The sequence below is a fragment of the Trachurus japonicus genome, chromosome 1 (genome assembly GCF_045865225.1).
Source record: "Trachurus japonicus isolate A0001 chromosome 1, Traja_1.0".
NCBI lineage: Eukaryota > Metazoa > Chordata > Actinopteri > Carangiformes > Carangidae > Trachurus > Trachurus japonicus.
This window is the reverse complement of record NC_140907.1, coordinates 11,001,287-11,016,111: the sequence shown is the minus strand read 5'-3', so window position 1 is coordinate 11,016,111 and position 14,825 is coordinate 11,001,287. Positions and strand designations below refer to the sequence as shown.

Sequence of the window (14,825 nt, the reverse complement as noted above, 5' to 3'; positions counted from 1 at the left end):
TTATTTGACTGTTTTCAGTGGTAACCAAGAAAATTCACGAAAAACATTCAGGTACTGGGACTGATTTATATTGCTGGGTGTTGTCCCGTTTCAGTTCTGGCTTGTTGTGCAGCTCTTTGATTTTGCAACACAAATGAGAGCGTTACAAGTAAAACCCGACAGGAACAGACTTGACACTCAACTGAAAATTCTGTTATGTAATGTGGTAATGTAATGTTCCACTCAGGGACCTATTGCAGAAACAATGTTTGGGATTGCACGGAGACCGGCCCCTGAAAGTCCTGACTAGATTAGAACGGCGCCAGAGCGTAAGACACACCGCAGCACCTTCAGTATGCGCCCTAATAGGAAACGCTGAACTTCCTTTGGACATGTACCGCAAGTGAGATAAGTAAATAAGTCAACACAAAACTCATCCCTCTGAAAGCTGCACCATGCCATCAGCTGCTGTGTGTCAACACGCTGACTGGGTTTGTTTAAGCTGCCCCAAAAGCACACAAACACTATTAGTTTTGACCTGGATAACCTTTTATCACTCAGTTTTTTTTTCTTTGTTTTTTTTTTTCAGAAGACGTACGGCTGTAGTTTATGTCTTCAGTTTTTTTTTTTTTCTTCAGCAGTGGCAGTCCCTTGGGTCCGCTGCCGCATATCAATAACAGGAAATGCTGCTGTTGCTGTTGCCGCTGTTATCGCAACAGTCCAGTCTCAGAGCCTCTTTTCTATCCGCAGGGAGTCACAGGAATGTCCAAAGCACAACACAATACCCCTCATGCTGTTGTTTCAGGCCTGAAGGGACAGTTGCATCTGGCACACATCCAACAGCGAACAATGACTTTGGTGCGCCACGAGAGGAATAAAAACTCTGGCTGACCTAGAATAATAGATAACTGCTAACTTCATGTTTTCTGCAACAGTTGAGTGCGAAAAGACAATAACTATCCCCAAGCCTGCGTACAGCGGGGAGGGTATTAAGTGAGTCAAAGCTTAACCTGCTCCATGGTAACGTACGGGTCTGTAGCTAATCCATGAGGCCTAAGCACTTTGGTCCTGCCCCTGTCCCAGTAGAGTTTCTACAGAGGAAGGAACAGGATGTGCCATGTAAGGGTTGTAACCAGCAACAATGTCAGGGGATGCTTCCTTCTTTGTGACTAAATCCCTTTTTTTTATCAGTGGTAGCAACACACACAAATATGAAGTCTTAATAGCAACAGAGTTAAGTTTCAAAAGCAAACCGGATTGTCTCGAAATACATAACCAGAAATGTGTTGTCGCTTGTTAAAAGCTTGTGAGGTTGAAAAACTGATGACAGTGTTGTGACAAAAGAACACAAAGAAGGAACTGGTTAAAAGATGAGGAAACCACAGCTTTAAGTAGAATTTCAAGATCTAGACTGAATTGTCACGAGAAAGGCAGGTCCACCGCTACAGTGTAGTCCCTGGAGCCTGTGGTCTGCTCTGTAAGAAATCGCTCTTTAAACCTCAGCGTGATGAGTCACTGGACGAGCTCCGTCCAGGTGTCCTCTCTGGCTTTTTGCATATGCACAAGGTGTTTTGGCCGGTGAATAAAGCAGCAGTGCAGCTCATTCAGGGTGGTTTGGCAGGTGGCCTCATCTTTGAACTGCTGTTACTGTGTTTAATCAGCTCCATGCAAACGAAGGGCAAACATATTACCAGCTCTGGGTGTGATTCCTATCACCCCCCCCCCACACACACACACACACACACACACCCCATCTCTCTCTCTGACAGCTTCATGTATCATGTGTCAATTGATCAGGGGAACATGTTTCAGAGTCGATCTGAGCTTCCATCATGCAAAAAACAGAAATAGGTTATGAGAAAAAAAGTTTCAATCATTGTGTAATCATCATGCAACAGTTTGCATCATCACACAATTGTTATGCAGCAGTTTTTGTTTTACTGCTCTTGTTGTTGTTGTTTTTTTTCCTGGCTTTTCTAATAATGCTGGGTTTTAAAATGCTGCTTATTTTAGGGCTTTCTCTTGACCTGCGTCTCAATTTGAATACTTCCGTAGTGCACAAAATCCAACAGTTTGTGTTGTCTCAAATCAAATACTGTCGTCTTGTGCGCTTACCGGAACTGACAATCACAACGGTTGCCAACTTCTTCTTATTCTTTTTTGGACCGCTGTTGTTGCCCATCAACACACCTACGGGCTTTTTTGTTTGTTATTTAAATTACCAATAATGAGCGCCTTACTTGTACTTTTTTTTTGCTTGTGTGCGCCACCTGAGACGGGTCAACCGGCTCCTCTACTGGTGGAAAACATTGGCCTACCGGTATGTTGATTTACATAGATTATATTCTGCTACGTAGCCAAGACGGTGATCATTGGGGGGTATGAAGTATCCATGGCTCCACACTCAACTTTCTGTTATGAGTGCACCATCCGGGTACTTACAGTACACTGCACTTTGACATACTTCTATATTCAAATTGAGACAAAGCATTGGCATCACATCCCACTTTGAGTATGCCCAATCAGCACAGTAAAGCCCCATCCGCTCTGAGTACCCACCCCGAAGCAGGGACTCTTTTAGCCCCGGTAAAAGTTCCAGGAGATGGTCTGCTATGGAGACACATGCTAACTGCCCCAGCCTGTAAAATTACCCCGAAGTTCCTGCAGTGGAAATGTCCCTTATGACAGGTGTTGTCATGTCTTTGTGAGGGAGACCAGGCTAAGGAGGAGCTGGAGGAAGCTATGCTCTGTTCACAGCTCTACTATAACCAGGATTTATGTATAACATGATATGATATTAAATACAGCAGCTCCAAACCTATACAGTGTATTAATCATGTATCTGTTGCACTGTGATCTTCATCGGTCTACATGTAGGTCATAACAAGCATGTTTAGTCAGTCCATTGTGCTTGTGTCTGTTTACTGCCAGACAGTGTTTCTAAACATGGCTCATCCCTGCTGTCCCCCTTCTCTGTGGCTAGCCTGGCTCAGCGCAAATCAGCTACGCCAGGATGACGTCCCGTCCCATCCCACCACGTCCTGACCCACTTACGTCCAGGTCTGGTTAACGCTTTTGCAGCCCAATTCTCTTGCACCAAATGATCCCAGACCAAACCCTGTTATTGTAATCTGCTTTTGATCTGCTGGCTGGTCTGTGTCAGCCCTACAAGTGTGAATGTTAAACAAGCAAACAGAGAAATTGGGTCATTTTATTAATTCATGTAGTCTTTTTTTTTTTTTTTTTTTTTTGACAATGTGGTCCAATGAAAAAGATGAATAGAAAGAAACCTCATTCCTCTTCTTTCATATTAGTTTCACAGGCAAAGCTTCTCAGGGGAGAGAAATTTAGTATGCCCGCTCCGCTGCAGGGTTTGCTGGTTTAATTGTTTACGTATGCTTTTCTCATCATCATTTCTCAGCATTGCAGCCGTCGGTTCTGATTCAGAGAATTCCCATCTACTCTCCTCAATGAATCCGTCAGGGCTCTGCCTGCAGTGTCTAATTCACTTACTCGGCGAGATGCTATTTGCCAAAAAGGGAAGAGAGGAGGGAGAGAGGAGCTTATCCTCCGGCTCGCTGCTTCAAATGGAGGACCGTACCTCCAGCACCACGTGGCGGTGGGAGCCTATGAGAGAATTCTGGAGCCGGTTTCATTCACCGATCGCCAGGACACTCATTCACCCTCTTTGCCGCAGCAAGGTCGAGATGCTGCCCCAATAGTGCCCCTCCCCCACTCTGCTTTGCTCCACTAGACACAGATGAATGTGTACACACATACTCTTGCACAATGACCCTTTAGCGTATTTTACACTGCAATCATGCAGCATCGTGGCAGAAGACGGTGACGCAGATCTATGCAGAAGCTACACGACCCCCACAGGAAATGCACATAGTATATTGTAACATTTTTTTTGCATATGTGTATTTTTGCCATCATTTTTCTACCTACACGTGGTTGCGTTTTGTGCTGTTTTAATCCGCTCTATGCTCCAGCTTAAGTAGGTGAAATGTGCAGCAAGCCTGGACTGGCCTATTTCTGACGGGAATTTAATGGATCACTAAGATTTCTGATAGAACACCTTCCCCCACCACCCTCCCCCTCTGCCTTCAGCTGTCAGCAGAAAGAAACCATGCCAGGGAAGCTCCAGCAGTTTTGACCGCAGCCGTTCAATAAGAGCGTCATCAGTTGATAAAATGACTGAATCTTGTAATCGTGGTGACAGAGCACGCAGCGCGCAGTGAGCACGCTGTGCCAGCCTGTCTCTTTACTGTAAAGCAGTCAAGTCGATAGTGCTGCAGTTTCCTGTAACTTGCTGCTCATGAAGCATAGTTGTCTACGCGGGGGTCTGGTCTTGTACAGAGAAGGATGGAAAAAGGCGAGCAGTTATTAAGGATGTATAGATATCAGATGTATCTCATAAAATGCCCAGGCACTGAGACCGTATTCACTTGTGGTAATACTGTAAATTCTCTGCTTTTATTTGCTTCAACTGCCGAACTGAACCGGCTTATATTTGAGACAGCCATCTGTAATGGACAGACTTTTAAGTCATTTCGCAAAAATTGCTCAGCAAAAGATGGGAAAATACTGTAACCGAGGGTCCTGGGTTCACCTTACTTTTTAATACAGTATAATTGATATGATAGTATTGTAGCAGACTGTTTTGTCTTTACAATGTGAATTTAACAACACTTGTGCCCTAACCTTTCCACTTTAACCGACTAACCCAAGGAAAGAGCTAGAGCACGCATTTATTCAGAAGAAGTTTCAATCGGTGCAGATTAAACTTCTAAATGAATGGAATGCTACTGGGACTTCAGTGAAGGTAGGGAGTCTTCAGAAAGGACTAACGATGTGTAGCGGGTCCATATTGACAAAATCTTAAACAGATGGCTGTAACAGCGGCACCAAGGGGGAAAAGAGCAATTTAAGCAGTGCCGTCAAACTATTGTATGCACGAATGAAGCGGCTTAGTAACAGCTCAGACGGGCGATCTAGTGGCTTTGAGAGGTTTTTGTACATTCACAAGAACTTGCATAGAAAATAGACCCGACTTCTCATTGAGACTGGATTTTATTTGCTCAAACCTGTAGCCAGATCCAACCAATAGGATACCTATTATAATTAAGAAAAATTCTTGTGTGTGCTATCGTTTTAAAGTTATTCTTCAGCTGTCTCATAAAAATGTGTCTGCAGAAATTGTCCCGCATGATTACTCAAACAGCTCCTCAGTGTCTTTTGAATGATGTGACAGTGAAAGCTTGGTGTGGCGGAGTTATGTCTCTAGAAGCCGTATCCCAGCTGTAATGTGTAAACTCAGCAATTCTTGTTGTCATTATGGTGTCTTTTTGATGGCCAACAGATGGCCGTCCTGCTGCTCTCTGTTCCCTGGTGCACACACACACACACACATCCAGTCATGCATACATAACCCTGTACTGCAGTTGACCATATTGCATGGCCAAATAAATATTTCCGACCGGACATTCACAGAGCATTCCAAAAATATTTAGACCCCCACACATTTTGTCATGTTGCAGCCCTATGCTAAATCTGTTTAGATTCATTGAATTTCTCATCTATCTGCACTCAATACGTGGTAATGACCAAGCAGAATGACATCGCTCTGTCAGGTTATCCGGGCGTCAGTGGACAGACTTTTGGGTTCAAGTCAAAACTCTGACAGAGTTGTCCCTAAGCTCAGGGTTGTGGCCCTGTTGGAGGGTGAACTCTTGGCTCAGTCTGAGTCTTCAGGATTAGGTTTTCTTCTGGATATCTCACTACTTTGCTGCAGCCAGCTTTCTCTCCACCCTGACCCGTCTCCTTGTCCCCTGCTCTGAAAACCACCCCCACAGCATGACGCTGCCATGGTCATGTTTGTTGGTATAGTACAGGGGAAATTATGAGTAGTGCCTGTTCTCCTCCCAAAAATGACAAAAAGAACTGAGGCCAAACTGTTAACTCTTAGGGTGTATTCAGACATGTAGCCTGCTTGCTTTGTTCTAATTCACGGACTAAAATGATAAAATGATTGTATTTTTCTTCTGGGTCAGTAACAGTCCCAAGCGATCCAAAGTTGTAAATGAATGCCATGCTGAACCGTTCTCTCAAATCTTACCTGGAAAGAGGAGGAGTTTACCCTGGAAAAGCATCAACCATGGTACATCGAGGCAGTTGTGTCGGCTACTGAGTTAATTATGTTCTCACTGCAAACGAAGCGCTCCGGGCCTAGAATGGAAGCGAGCCGAGATAAGCCCCCCCTTCTCAATGATCTCAGCCTGCTTTTTTTATCCTGCATCCGAGCGCAATTTCTGTGTTCACATATGAAGCAAATGAACCAATCTTCGGGGTTAAACGCTCCCTGTTTCAGAACAACTGCTCTAAGCGAGCCAGATCCAGATAAACCCGTAGTGTCATCAGACCAGACGTCAGTATGTCAGTGTGATGTTTCAGTTTACTAAAATCACATTTTCACTTTTTAAATGGTCGTGTAAAGTTGCTGACTGATGACATTAGACAATAAAGCTGCAATATAGTAAAAGTAAATATGCATAGAAAGTTCTCATGTAAAGTTGACAAGTTGTCCCTCTGTGACTCAGCCGTTCCAGGCCGTCCTGCCATTACAGTGCACACTGTAGCAGTGAGATCAGTGGAGGAAGAGTTGTGGGTGGTATGGCATTCACAGACTAAAGGCTCTATTGTTGCATCTTTTCAATCAGGAGATTGTTCTCTCTCCTACTCCACATCCAGTCCACACCTAAGCTCAGATGTATGTGGATCCCGTGGATGGAGAAACTTTAGTATTTTCGCCGTCTGTCATCGCCCTTGATTTATAGTGGCGATGATTCTACTAACCTATATTTATGACAGCAGCGCAAACATTTGATATTGGTTTAAGTTAAGTGCTGTGCAAATAGAATAGTATTAGCAATATGCCAACACTGCAGGGCTGTGTCCACAGCATCCCTGTGGCACTGCAGGGTAAAGCTGTTGAACTGGTTGGCCCTGCTGCGCCGACAGAAAGGATCTTGATACATCACAGGATTTTTTTTTTTCCCAGTGTGGTTTCACCTACTTCGGCTCACACGAGCGCCTTCCTGTTGAAATGCTCAGCCCGTAGCCTGCGCACAGGATGAAAGGAAGAGATGAGTCATGGTGAAACCCACCTTGTTTAAAGCCCTATTGGACAAAATGAAGTTCCTACACCATTATCTGGATACTGTGGCAAGGATGATAGTGGATTTTACCGATCAAAGCTGTACTCGGTAACAATGAACAGAATGTCAAGTAGTGATTTATGTCATATAGAATATTTATTTGTCATTGAATTCCCTTGGTGTGTGGTTTGCTCTCAGATGTTTTAGTAAGTTTCTTTCATCTTGATCATCACCAGTATCCCAATGAACCAGTACCACCTGTCTAAGTTGAAAGCTTAGCTGAGTGACAACTCTCATGCACAGATAGGTAAAAAAACAAAAAAAAAAAAACACTGCACACAATCTGTTTCCCTTTGCACCCAAAAGGTACAGAAGGGACCCAGAGTTGTGAAGCTTTCTTCTCTGTAACCTTCCTCCTGCTCCCCGCCCCGTCCCTGTGGATGACCTAGTTTGCAGTTTACAGCTTAGCTCTCAGAAATGAAAACCAGGAGGAATTTTTCCTTTCCATAAGCCGCTCTCTGTGCCTCATTCTCTGCAACTTCCCCACCTAAAATTATGTCAAAAGATGCCAGCAAGGTTTTGTGTGTCAGGACCATTATTTTCAGCAGAGAGTCTTGTAGCTGCAGCAAGATATATCTAAATGAATGAGTGTGACATGAGCTGCCATTTGTTATCCAACTGGTGCCCAGTGATGGTAAGGGGTGAGGAACTGATCTGTAGGCCCAATGGTTTCAGATGTTTTTGTGACCACTCCTCTGCTCCTCCATCCTTCCATCCACATTGACAACACCGAAAGTCCAAATGTGTGACTGTGCCAGTGTTTGATCCGTCATGAGGTCCCTAACTGTCCAGGGTGGTGAACTTGTAAAGATTATTTCCACCAAACGTTGGCTAAATGACGTCATAGCGCTGCCTCTGTCCTCATTCAAAGCCATGTTTTGTTTGTATGTGATGTCAGGGGGGTGGGGGTGTGTGTAGTCAATACACAATCTGTATCGGGCCGTTTTAAGAGGGAACACTGGAGAGCAGCTTCAGAGCACGGCTGAGGTGTGGCACCACTCCTGACACTGCAACCTCTTGTTAGTTGTCTGTGGGCCTGCATGTGTGAGACACAGAGAGATGCTGGCATGATGGGGCCGACACATGTTGGTAAAACTTTGTGTATTCAGTTAGGGCTGTCACAATCATGAAATTTCTGTTAATGATTAATTGCCATACAAATAATTGTAATCAACCATTTAATAGTCTTTTTTGATCATTTTATGATGTTTGACTTAAGATTTTGCAGCTAAACCCATGATGCTAATGTCAATAGATGCTCATCGAAATGCAATCGCCGAATATTAGAAATAGGATGAACAGTTTGCGCTCCACTCATGTGCAAATATACCGAAGAAGAAGAAGCAGCAACTTGATGTCATCAAGAGGACCAGTCAAACCTCAAACAGTGGAAACGACTTGGAAATAAAACATTTCTGCTAGTTTCATCCAGATGAATGGAAACCATTTTAACGATTATGCAAAATGATTGTGGTCAGGCAATTATATAACAATTGTGACGGGCCTACATTCAGTACGTGTATGCTGCTGGTTTATGACTGAAACCAGATGTGTAATTCATCCGGGCTGTTCCTGATTTGTTTGTTACTAGAGAGACTACAGGGGTTGTTTACTAGTATGATTGAATCCATTTGAAATGATCCAATCAACTGTTTCTTGTGCATCACTCATAGGTATCGGTGCAGTTTGACACTCCTCCTGTGAATTTCCTCGAAGTATTTAGAAAATGCAGCCTTATCGACTGCTGCATCTCAGGCCTCGATGTACTACTCTGTGTGTTTACATTTCATCTCTTAACTGACCTCATCAGGTATCTTCATCTTAAAAGTGTGCACAACTAAAATGTTCCCGTTTTCCCAGGCCAGGCATCAGAGAAGCCGGCCGATATAAATAGCAGGGGCTGACCTCTGGGCAGCTGTTGTCTCTATTACACAACCGTTTTCATAAGCTCCAGAGATGTAACACTGCTACTGAGGAAGTTGGAAGTGTTCTCCGGTCATTGTGTTGCACCTTGGGGACCTATGAGCCTGCGATTTTCCCTTTTAACCCCAGCAGACTGACCCCTCTCACTTTCAGTATTTGACCAGACAAGCAAATTATATTATCAAAGATAACATCGGTGAGAGTACTTCCACAAACTTTTTTCCGACCAGCTGATACATTGTAAATTTTTACTTTAGATGGTATTCTTGAACTGGTGTATTATTTAGAGACGGAACTTCTCGTAGGCGTTTCTCAGTGGATCTCACTGCATCTAGTGTACTTAATGGGCATTTGTAGCTCATACAACCCCACTTCAAAAAAAACGAACTATCCCTTTAAATTGTCATTGATGTACAGGTTTGACACTCAAACTTAAAAGAATGAGATGAAAATACCTTTTCCTGTGTTTGTTTACCCTGTGCCTGTAGCTATATTTAAGTTAGTTTTTTAATGCCAAAACTTCAAAACAGATAATGGCTGGGCTTCCTGCCAGTGCTCTTGTTTCTTCCCCTTCAGTACATCACACATAGACAAGCACCGCGCAGCCCTTTGTGGTCCTGGAGTCTGTTATGAATCCCTCGGAACTGCTGGATTTCCTGAATCTCCCTCCTGAGCAGAGCAGGTCTTATTTTCCAGACCCGTGCCTCTCTCCACTCTGCCGCTTGTTCCAGGAAAATGTTTTCCTGCGTGTGCAGGAAGGGTTTAAGGAACCATGTATTGTTTTTAGATTTTCTCTCATGCGCCCCTGGAAAGCACATAAATGTTCCGGCCAAATTCCAGGGACCTTTGCTCACGGCTTGGCCAGTCGAGGTGTGTCTGAACACATCCTATCACCATGGCGACTTGGAAGACGAAGTTCTTCCAGTCTAACACGCACACTGGTTTTTGAGCTTTGAGAAAACAGAATAGGTTTTGTTTTGTCGTCTTTGTGCTGAAGTGTTCCAGGAAGGAGTTAAAGCTCGGGACAAATGAATATTTACTGCAGTGGAGCTTGGTTCCCGTGGCTGTTTGGGTCGACGTGTCATCAGCTCCTGCTCCTTATCCCAGAGACCGGCTGAATGAAAGGGTGGCATCATGTACAAACAGGAATGTTTGTTGTTAAACCGCTGCTTTGGCTGTCTATGGAGAAGTCACTTGGGAGTCTCGTTGAAATGTTAGATGGAGTTGAATGGATTATCACCGGTGTCAGGTGTACTGGATATTGTTCTGACGCTGTAGCTTTTTGTTTGTTTTTGGTGCACCTGCCGTGTAATAATGGAACCATTATGTGCTGTTGAGTTAATAGATTCAGCACTAGGCAGAAAGGCTGGGTCGTGTCTTCCAGGGCATCAGGGCCATGTGTGCGTGCAATGATTGGGGAGAGGAGGAAATAATGAAGCGATGGCAAACAGTGTAGGTCAATATAGACTTAAGTAATTATTTGAATGCCAAATGACCTGAATATGACTCAGTGTTATTTTAGCCATGTTTAGCTGTGTATTGTGACTCATGTTTCACAGAACACTTCATAACATAATGGATTATTGAAGGAGGTTTTCAATAGAGGGAACATGAGTTTGTTCACCACCCTGTTTTGTTGACACACCTGGAAAGACCAGACTGGACTTAAATGTGTCTTAAATAACTTATGCAAATGGCCACTGAAATACTGGTTTACTCAGGTCAAGGGTGTGAAACTCAGTTTAGTTCAGGGGCCACATACAGCGCAGTTTGATGTCAAAGGGGCAGAACTAGTAAAATAATACCATAATAACCTATAACAACAAGAATTCTGAACTTTTCCCTTGCTCTAGTACAAGAAGTAGGATGTTAACATTTAATGAACTATCCTTTTAAAAAAAACATGTAACATGTTACCATGTAACCTGATTTTTCTTTTGGAGAAAAATATGTCAACAATATTATACCTCTTCAGTCCTCTATGTAATTTTCACACTTTCGCAGGCCACATGTTTGACACCTGTGGCTTAGATACATAGATGGAGAATTTCCTGTTTTCAATACTAAACTATAACTATTCAGAGTGTTTTCTGTGCTCAAAGAGCAGATAAAAAAGTAAAGTGCTATTTGTTTAGTTTAGGCTGTGGGTGTTTGTTTGTTCCTCTTAGAGGTTCATTACATCTGTAAAGTAAAGCCTGCGTTTTGAACAGTATGTCAGCCCATTGTCTGAGTGACGAGCAGCAATGTTTTTGACGGGACCGTTTCATTTGTGGTGGAGTTTTTGTCGACGTACGGCCGTTTTTTAATGGGCCAAACTAATGTTTACAGTGGGTGGCGTTGTGCTGACAGCAGTACAAAGCCTGCACCCAGTGTTCCAGAGCATTAGGGCTGAAAAACAGAATTCACTCAGCCAGCCAGCGGACAGCGCGCAGCTGAGTGGTTGAGCGGCCCTGGCAGAGGCATGCCAGGAGCAGCTGAACCCACTAACTCGCTATTTGGACACCAAACAATGGCTGCCACTGCTCACCATGCATAATGTTCTAAACCCACTCTTGTGTTTGTTTGTTTGTGTGGAAACGTTCACAACAAGGCAGTTTGGATTGAACAAAGCATTTTTATCAATTCTAACTTGAATCTAACTCCAAATTTGTTCAGATTTGTTAAATGTTAAGAGCTATTTAAAGGGATATTTCAACATTTTCACAAATTTGCCCATTGCCATAATCCATATAGTCTTAGGGGTAGGTTTGTCATCTTTAATTGTCGGTGCAAGCTATTTTTCGATCAGCAGGGCAGAGATACGAGCTGCTCAGCTAACACTACGGTATTTCCGGCTTTCCCTCCCCAAACTCATCAAATACACAATCCAGCAACTCCAAAACGCTCTGGTGGACAAGTTACAGTATGACCTGCACATTCACAACGCTATGAAATAATTTCGGAACGTTACGAGACAGAGTTGTTGATGAGGCAAACAGCGCATAGCTGAAACTACAGTCACGGCTCCTGGGCGGAGTTATTTCAAAAGCGCAAGTAGTTCCGAGTATTTGCTTCATGTGTCATAATGTTACATAATTATATGTAATACCTTGCAGCTTGTGTTCTCCCCCACCGATCGAAAAACAGCTTGCACTGACAATTAGAGGTAATGAACCTACTCCTAAGACTATAGGGATTACGGCAAAAAGAAACAAATTTGCCAAAATGTTGAAATATCCTTTTGAGTTCATATTGATCTCCTGTTCTCATGGATTTTCAAAGGTCCTCAAGGACATAGGTCGTCCTGAGCTCCACAGAACACAGAGCCTTTATCAGTGCTGCTCAGCTGACACTAACTGTGCCAACCCCAAACGTCTTGTGAGAAGCATTGCTCTTTCTTAAAACAGTACGTCCCAGCTCTGGCTCCCACTTAAATCTCAGCTGGCACTCTCATTGTCAGGCATATTGTTTATCTCCAGCCCGTGTCTTCGTACAACAAGTGGGAGATTTGCAGCTGATAGGTTAGCAATGCTGCATTCCTTACAGTACATCTTGTCTGAGAAAGACAAGATGTACTGATGCGATGCGATCTCCATTTTTTATTATCTCTGTACTCCACCACTCATTTGCTTATTTACTTACTTAACAGATAAATGCATTCTTTCACATCCTGGAGAAGTAAATTGCTCAGGATTAAATATGCAGGGTACATGACATTAGAGTCTCAGACTAGTTCAGTGTTATAACCAACTTTTATCATGAACACTAGCCTGTGTTTGGACTTGCCAGTTATGCAGCCAATGCCAGTCAGATCCAAGATAGAGGAGAGCTGTGTCGATAAAGAAAGGGGAGCTGCTGCTGCTGCTGCTGCTGCTGCTGCACACTGTGGCAGCCACAGCCCAGTTGCATAACCACTGGCTGGCTTCTCTACAAGTGCAAGTGCTGAGTTTGCCTGTGTTTTGCATTTTATGAGAACACATAATTCGGAGGCGCAGTATTGCCCCAGGGCTCAGAGCCTGTTATTGTGTGTTGAGCCCTTTGTTATAAAGGAATTAAAAAGTGCTTCTGCTGTGGCTTAACTCAAGTTTGGACCAGAGCTTTTGTTACCTCACTTGTTTGCTTGAGCGATTCTCTCGGTGCTTGCGGTCTTAACTTCTTCTTTTTTTTAATGAATATTATATAAGCTGGTGGTTCAAGACCCATTCCAGCTATGTACTATTATTCTTTTAAACAAAGCTGAATTTATCCTGAGCCTTTCAATCATATTTATTAAACTAAACATTGATGGGCAGAGTTTAAGTAAAGGTTTTTTTCCAAATACAGGAAATCTTGAAAAAGTGTCCACTATGCAGTTTAAAAAAAAAAACTTGACTACCCTTCCAGAATAAATGAGTGGTTTTAATGGGATATGAGCAGCTATATGATTAAAAAAAAGTTTTGTTTTGTTTTCAACAAAGCCTTTTTCTCAAGAAAAGACAGAAACTTTTGACACCTGATATGTGCTCCTGACTACTATCATGAATACACATTGATACAAATGTCAACCTCCTTGTGTTACAATACCGGAAGACGGATGCTTCTTTATTTACTAGAATGAAACTTTAATCCTATAAAGATGATTTCCCGGAGTGAAAGCCATCGTGTTAACTGAAGATTATGTTTCTATTTCCTCTCCCAGGCCTACGAGCGCCGATTCCCCACCTGTCACCTCATCCCCATGTTTGTGGCGAGTGACGTGGTGAACGAGGAGAGCAGCGAGGACGGAACCACCCACAGGGTCGAGCGTCGCTGTGCCCTGGATGTGGATGCCCCACGCCTGCTCAAAAGAGTATGTTTTACATCAGATCTTCAGTTCATGCATTGTGGTTATTGTTCTTCTTTCAAGCGCCTTCCCTCAATTGAAAAGATTAGATTGTTTAGAGTTCTCAAAGGGCCTGACAATTAAAACCCGGCCCGACCTGCGGGTGTTGAACCGAACCTGGTCTTATTGCATTCTACATACCTTTTATTAGAGGGAAGGAGAAGCCCCTTGAGCTGCACCAACTCGTTTTGGAGGGGGTCCTTAAGGGATTCTAATAAACTAAACGCATGCTTGATTATAATAGTGATGATGACATGATGGTTAAAATTAATTTTCCATTGCACCAACCTTACTGACGTGATGTAAGTTGAATGAAATACCAAATCAGAACCAGCAAGAAGATGTGTTCAATCAAAAAAAAAGCCCAAGGCTGACCCAGGGTCAATAACGTGATGAAACCCAATGTCAAGTGGTGTAACCGCCCGGTATTTTTTCATAATAATCTGACTATATACAGGAAAATAAATCTGGACTCAAATGTGGAATAAATGATATTCACTTTTGCAACGCCACACTAAGTTTCTTAACAAATTTTACATAATTTGTCACATTATTTAGAAGAAAAGCGGTGGTTTTAGGATTATGTCCTGCTCAGTGTTGCCAAAATGCAATAAAATTTAAAACACAGCAAAAATCTATTTAAATGTAATGTTGTCAGAAGAAAGTCTATATTTATAAGAACACTTAAATCCAGTGTAGGTGGATAAAATATTTAATATTTATCATTCTTTTGACATTTTCAGGGGCATTCAGTCAGCCTGTTAAAAAATGTTCAAATGACATAAAATCAACAGGAATACAAAATGTACATTTGAACAAATCTGATGCTTTTAAAACATTTTTTAAGGTATTTCTGAATTGCT

At 42.8% G+C, this 14,825-nt stretch overlaps 1 protein-coding gene across 2 annotated transcripts in view; it reads left to right on the top strand.

Annotated features, from left to right (window-relative positions):
* Positions 1–14,825, top strand: part of LOC146991407 (SEC14-like protein 1) — a 34,259-nt gene that overhangs the window by 5,356 nt on the left and 14,078 nt on the right. For both annotated transcript variants that reach the window (XM_085769409.1, XM_085769333.1), the window contains exon 3: positions 13,780–13,929. In XM_085769409.1, the coding sequence (XP_085625535.1) occupies positions 13,780–13,929 (150 nt within the window). The remainder of the gene's footprint in view (positions 1–13,779; positions 13,930–14,825) is intronic.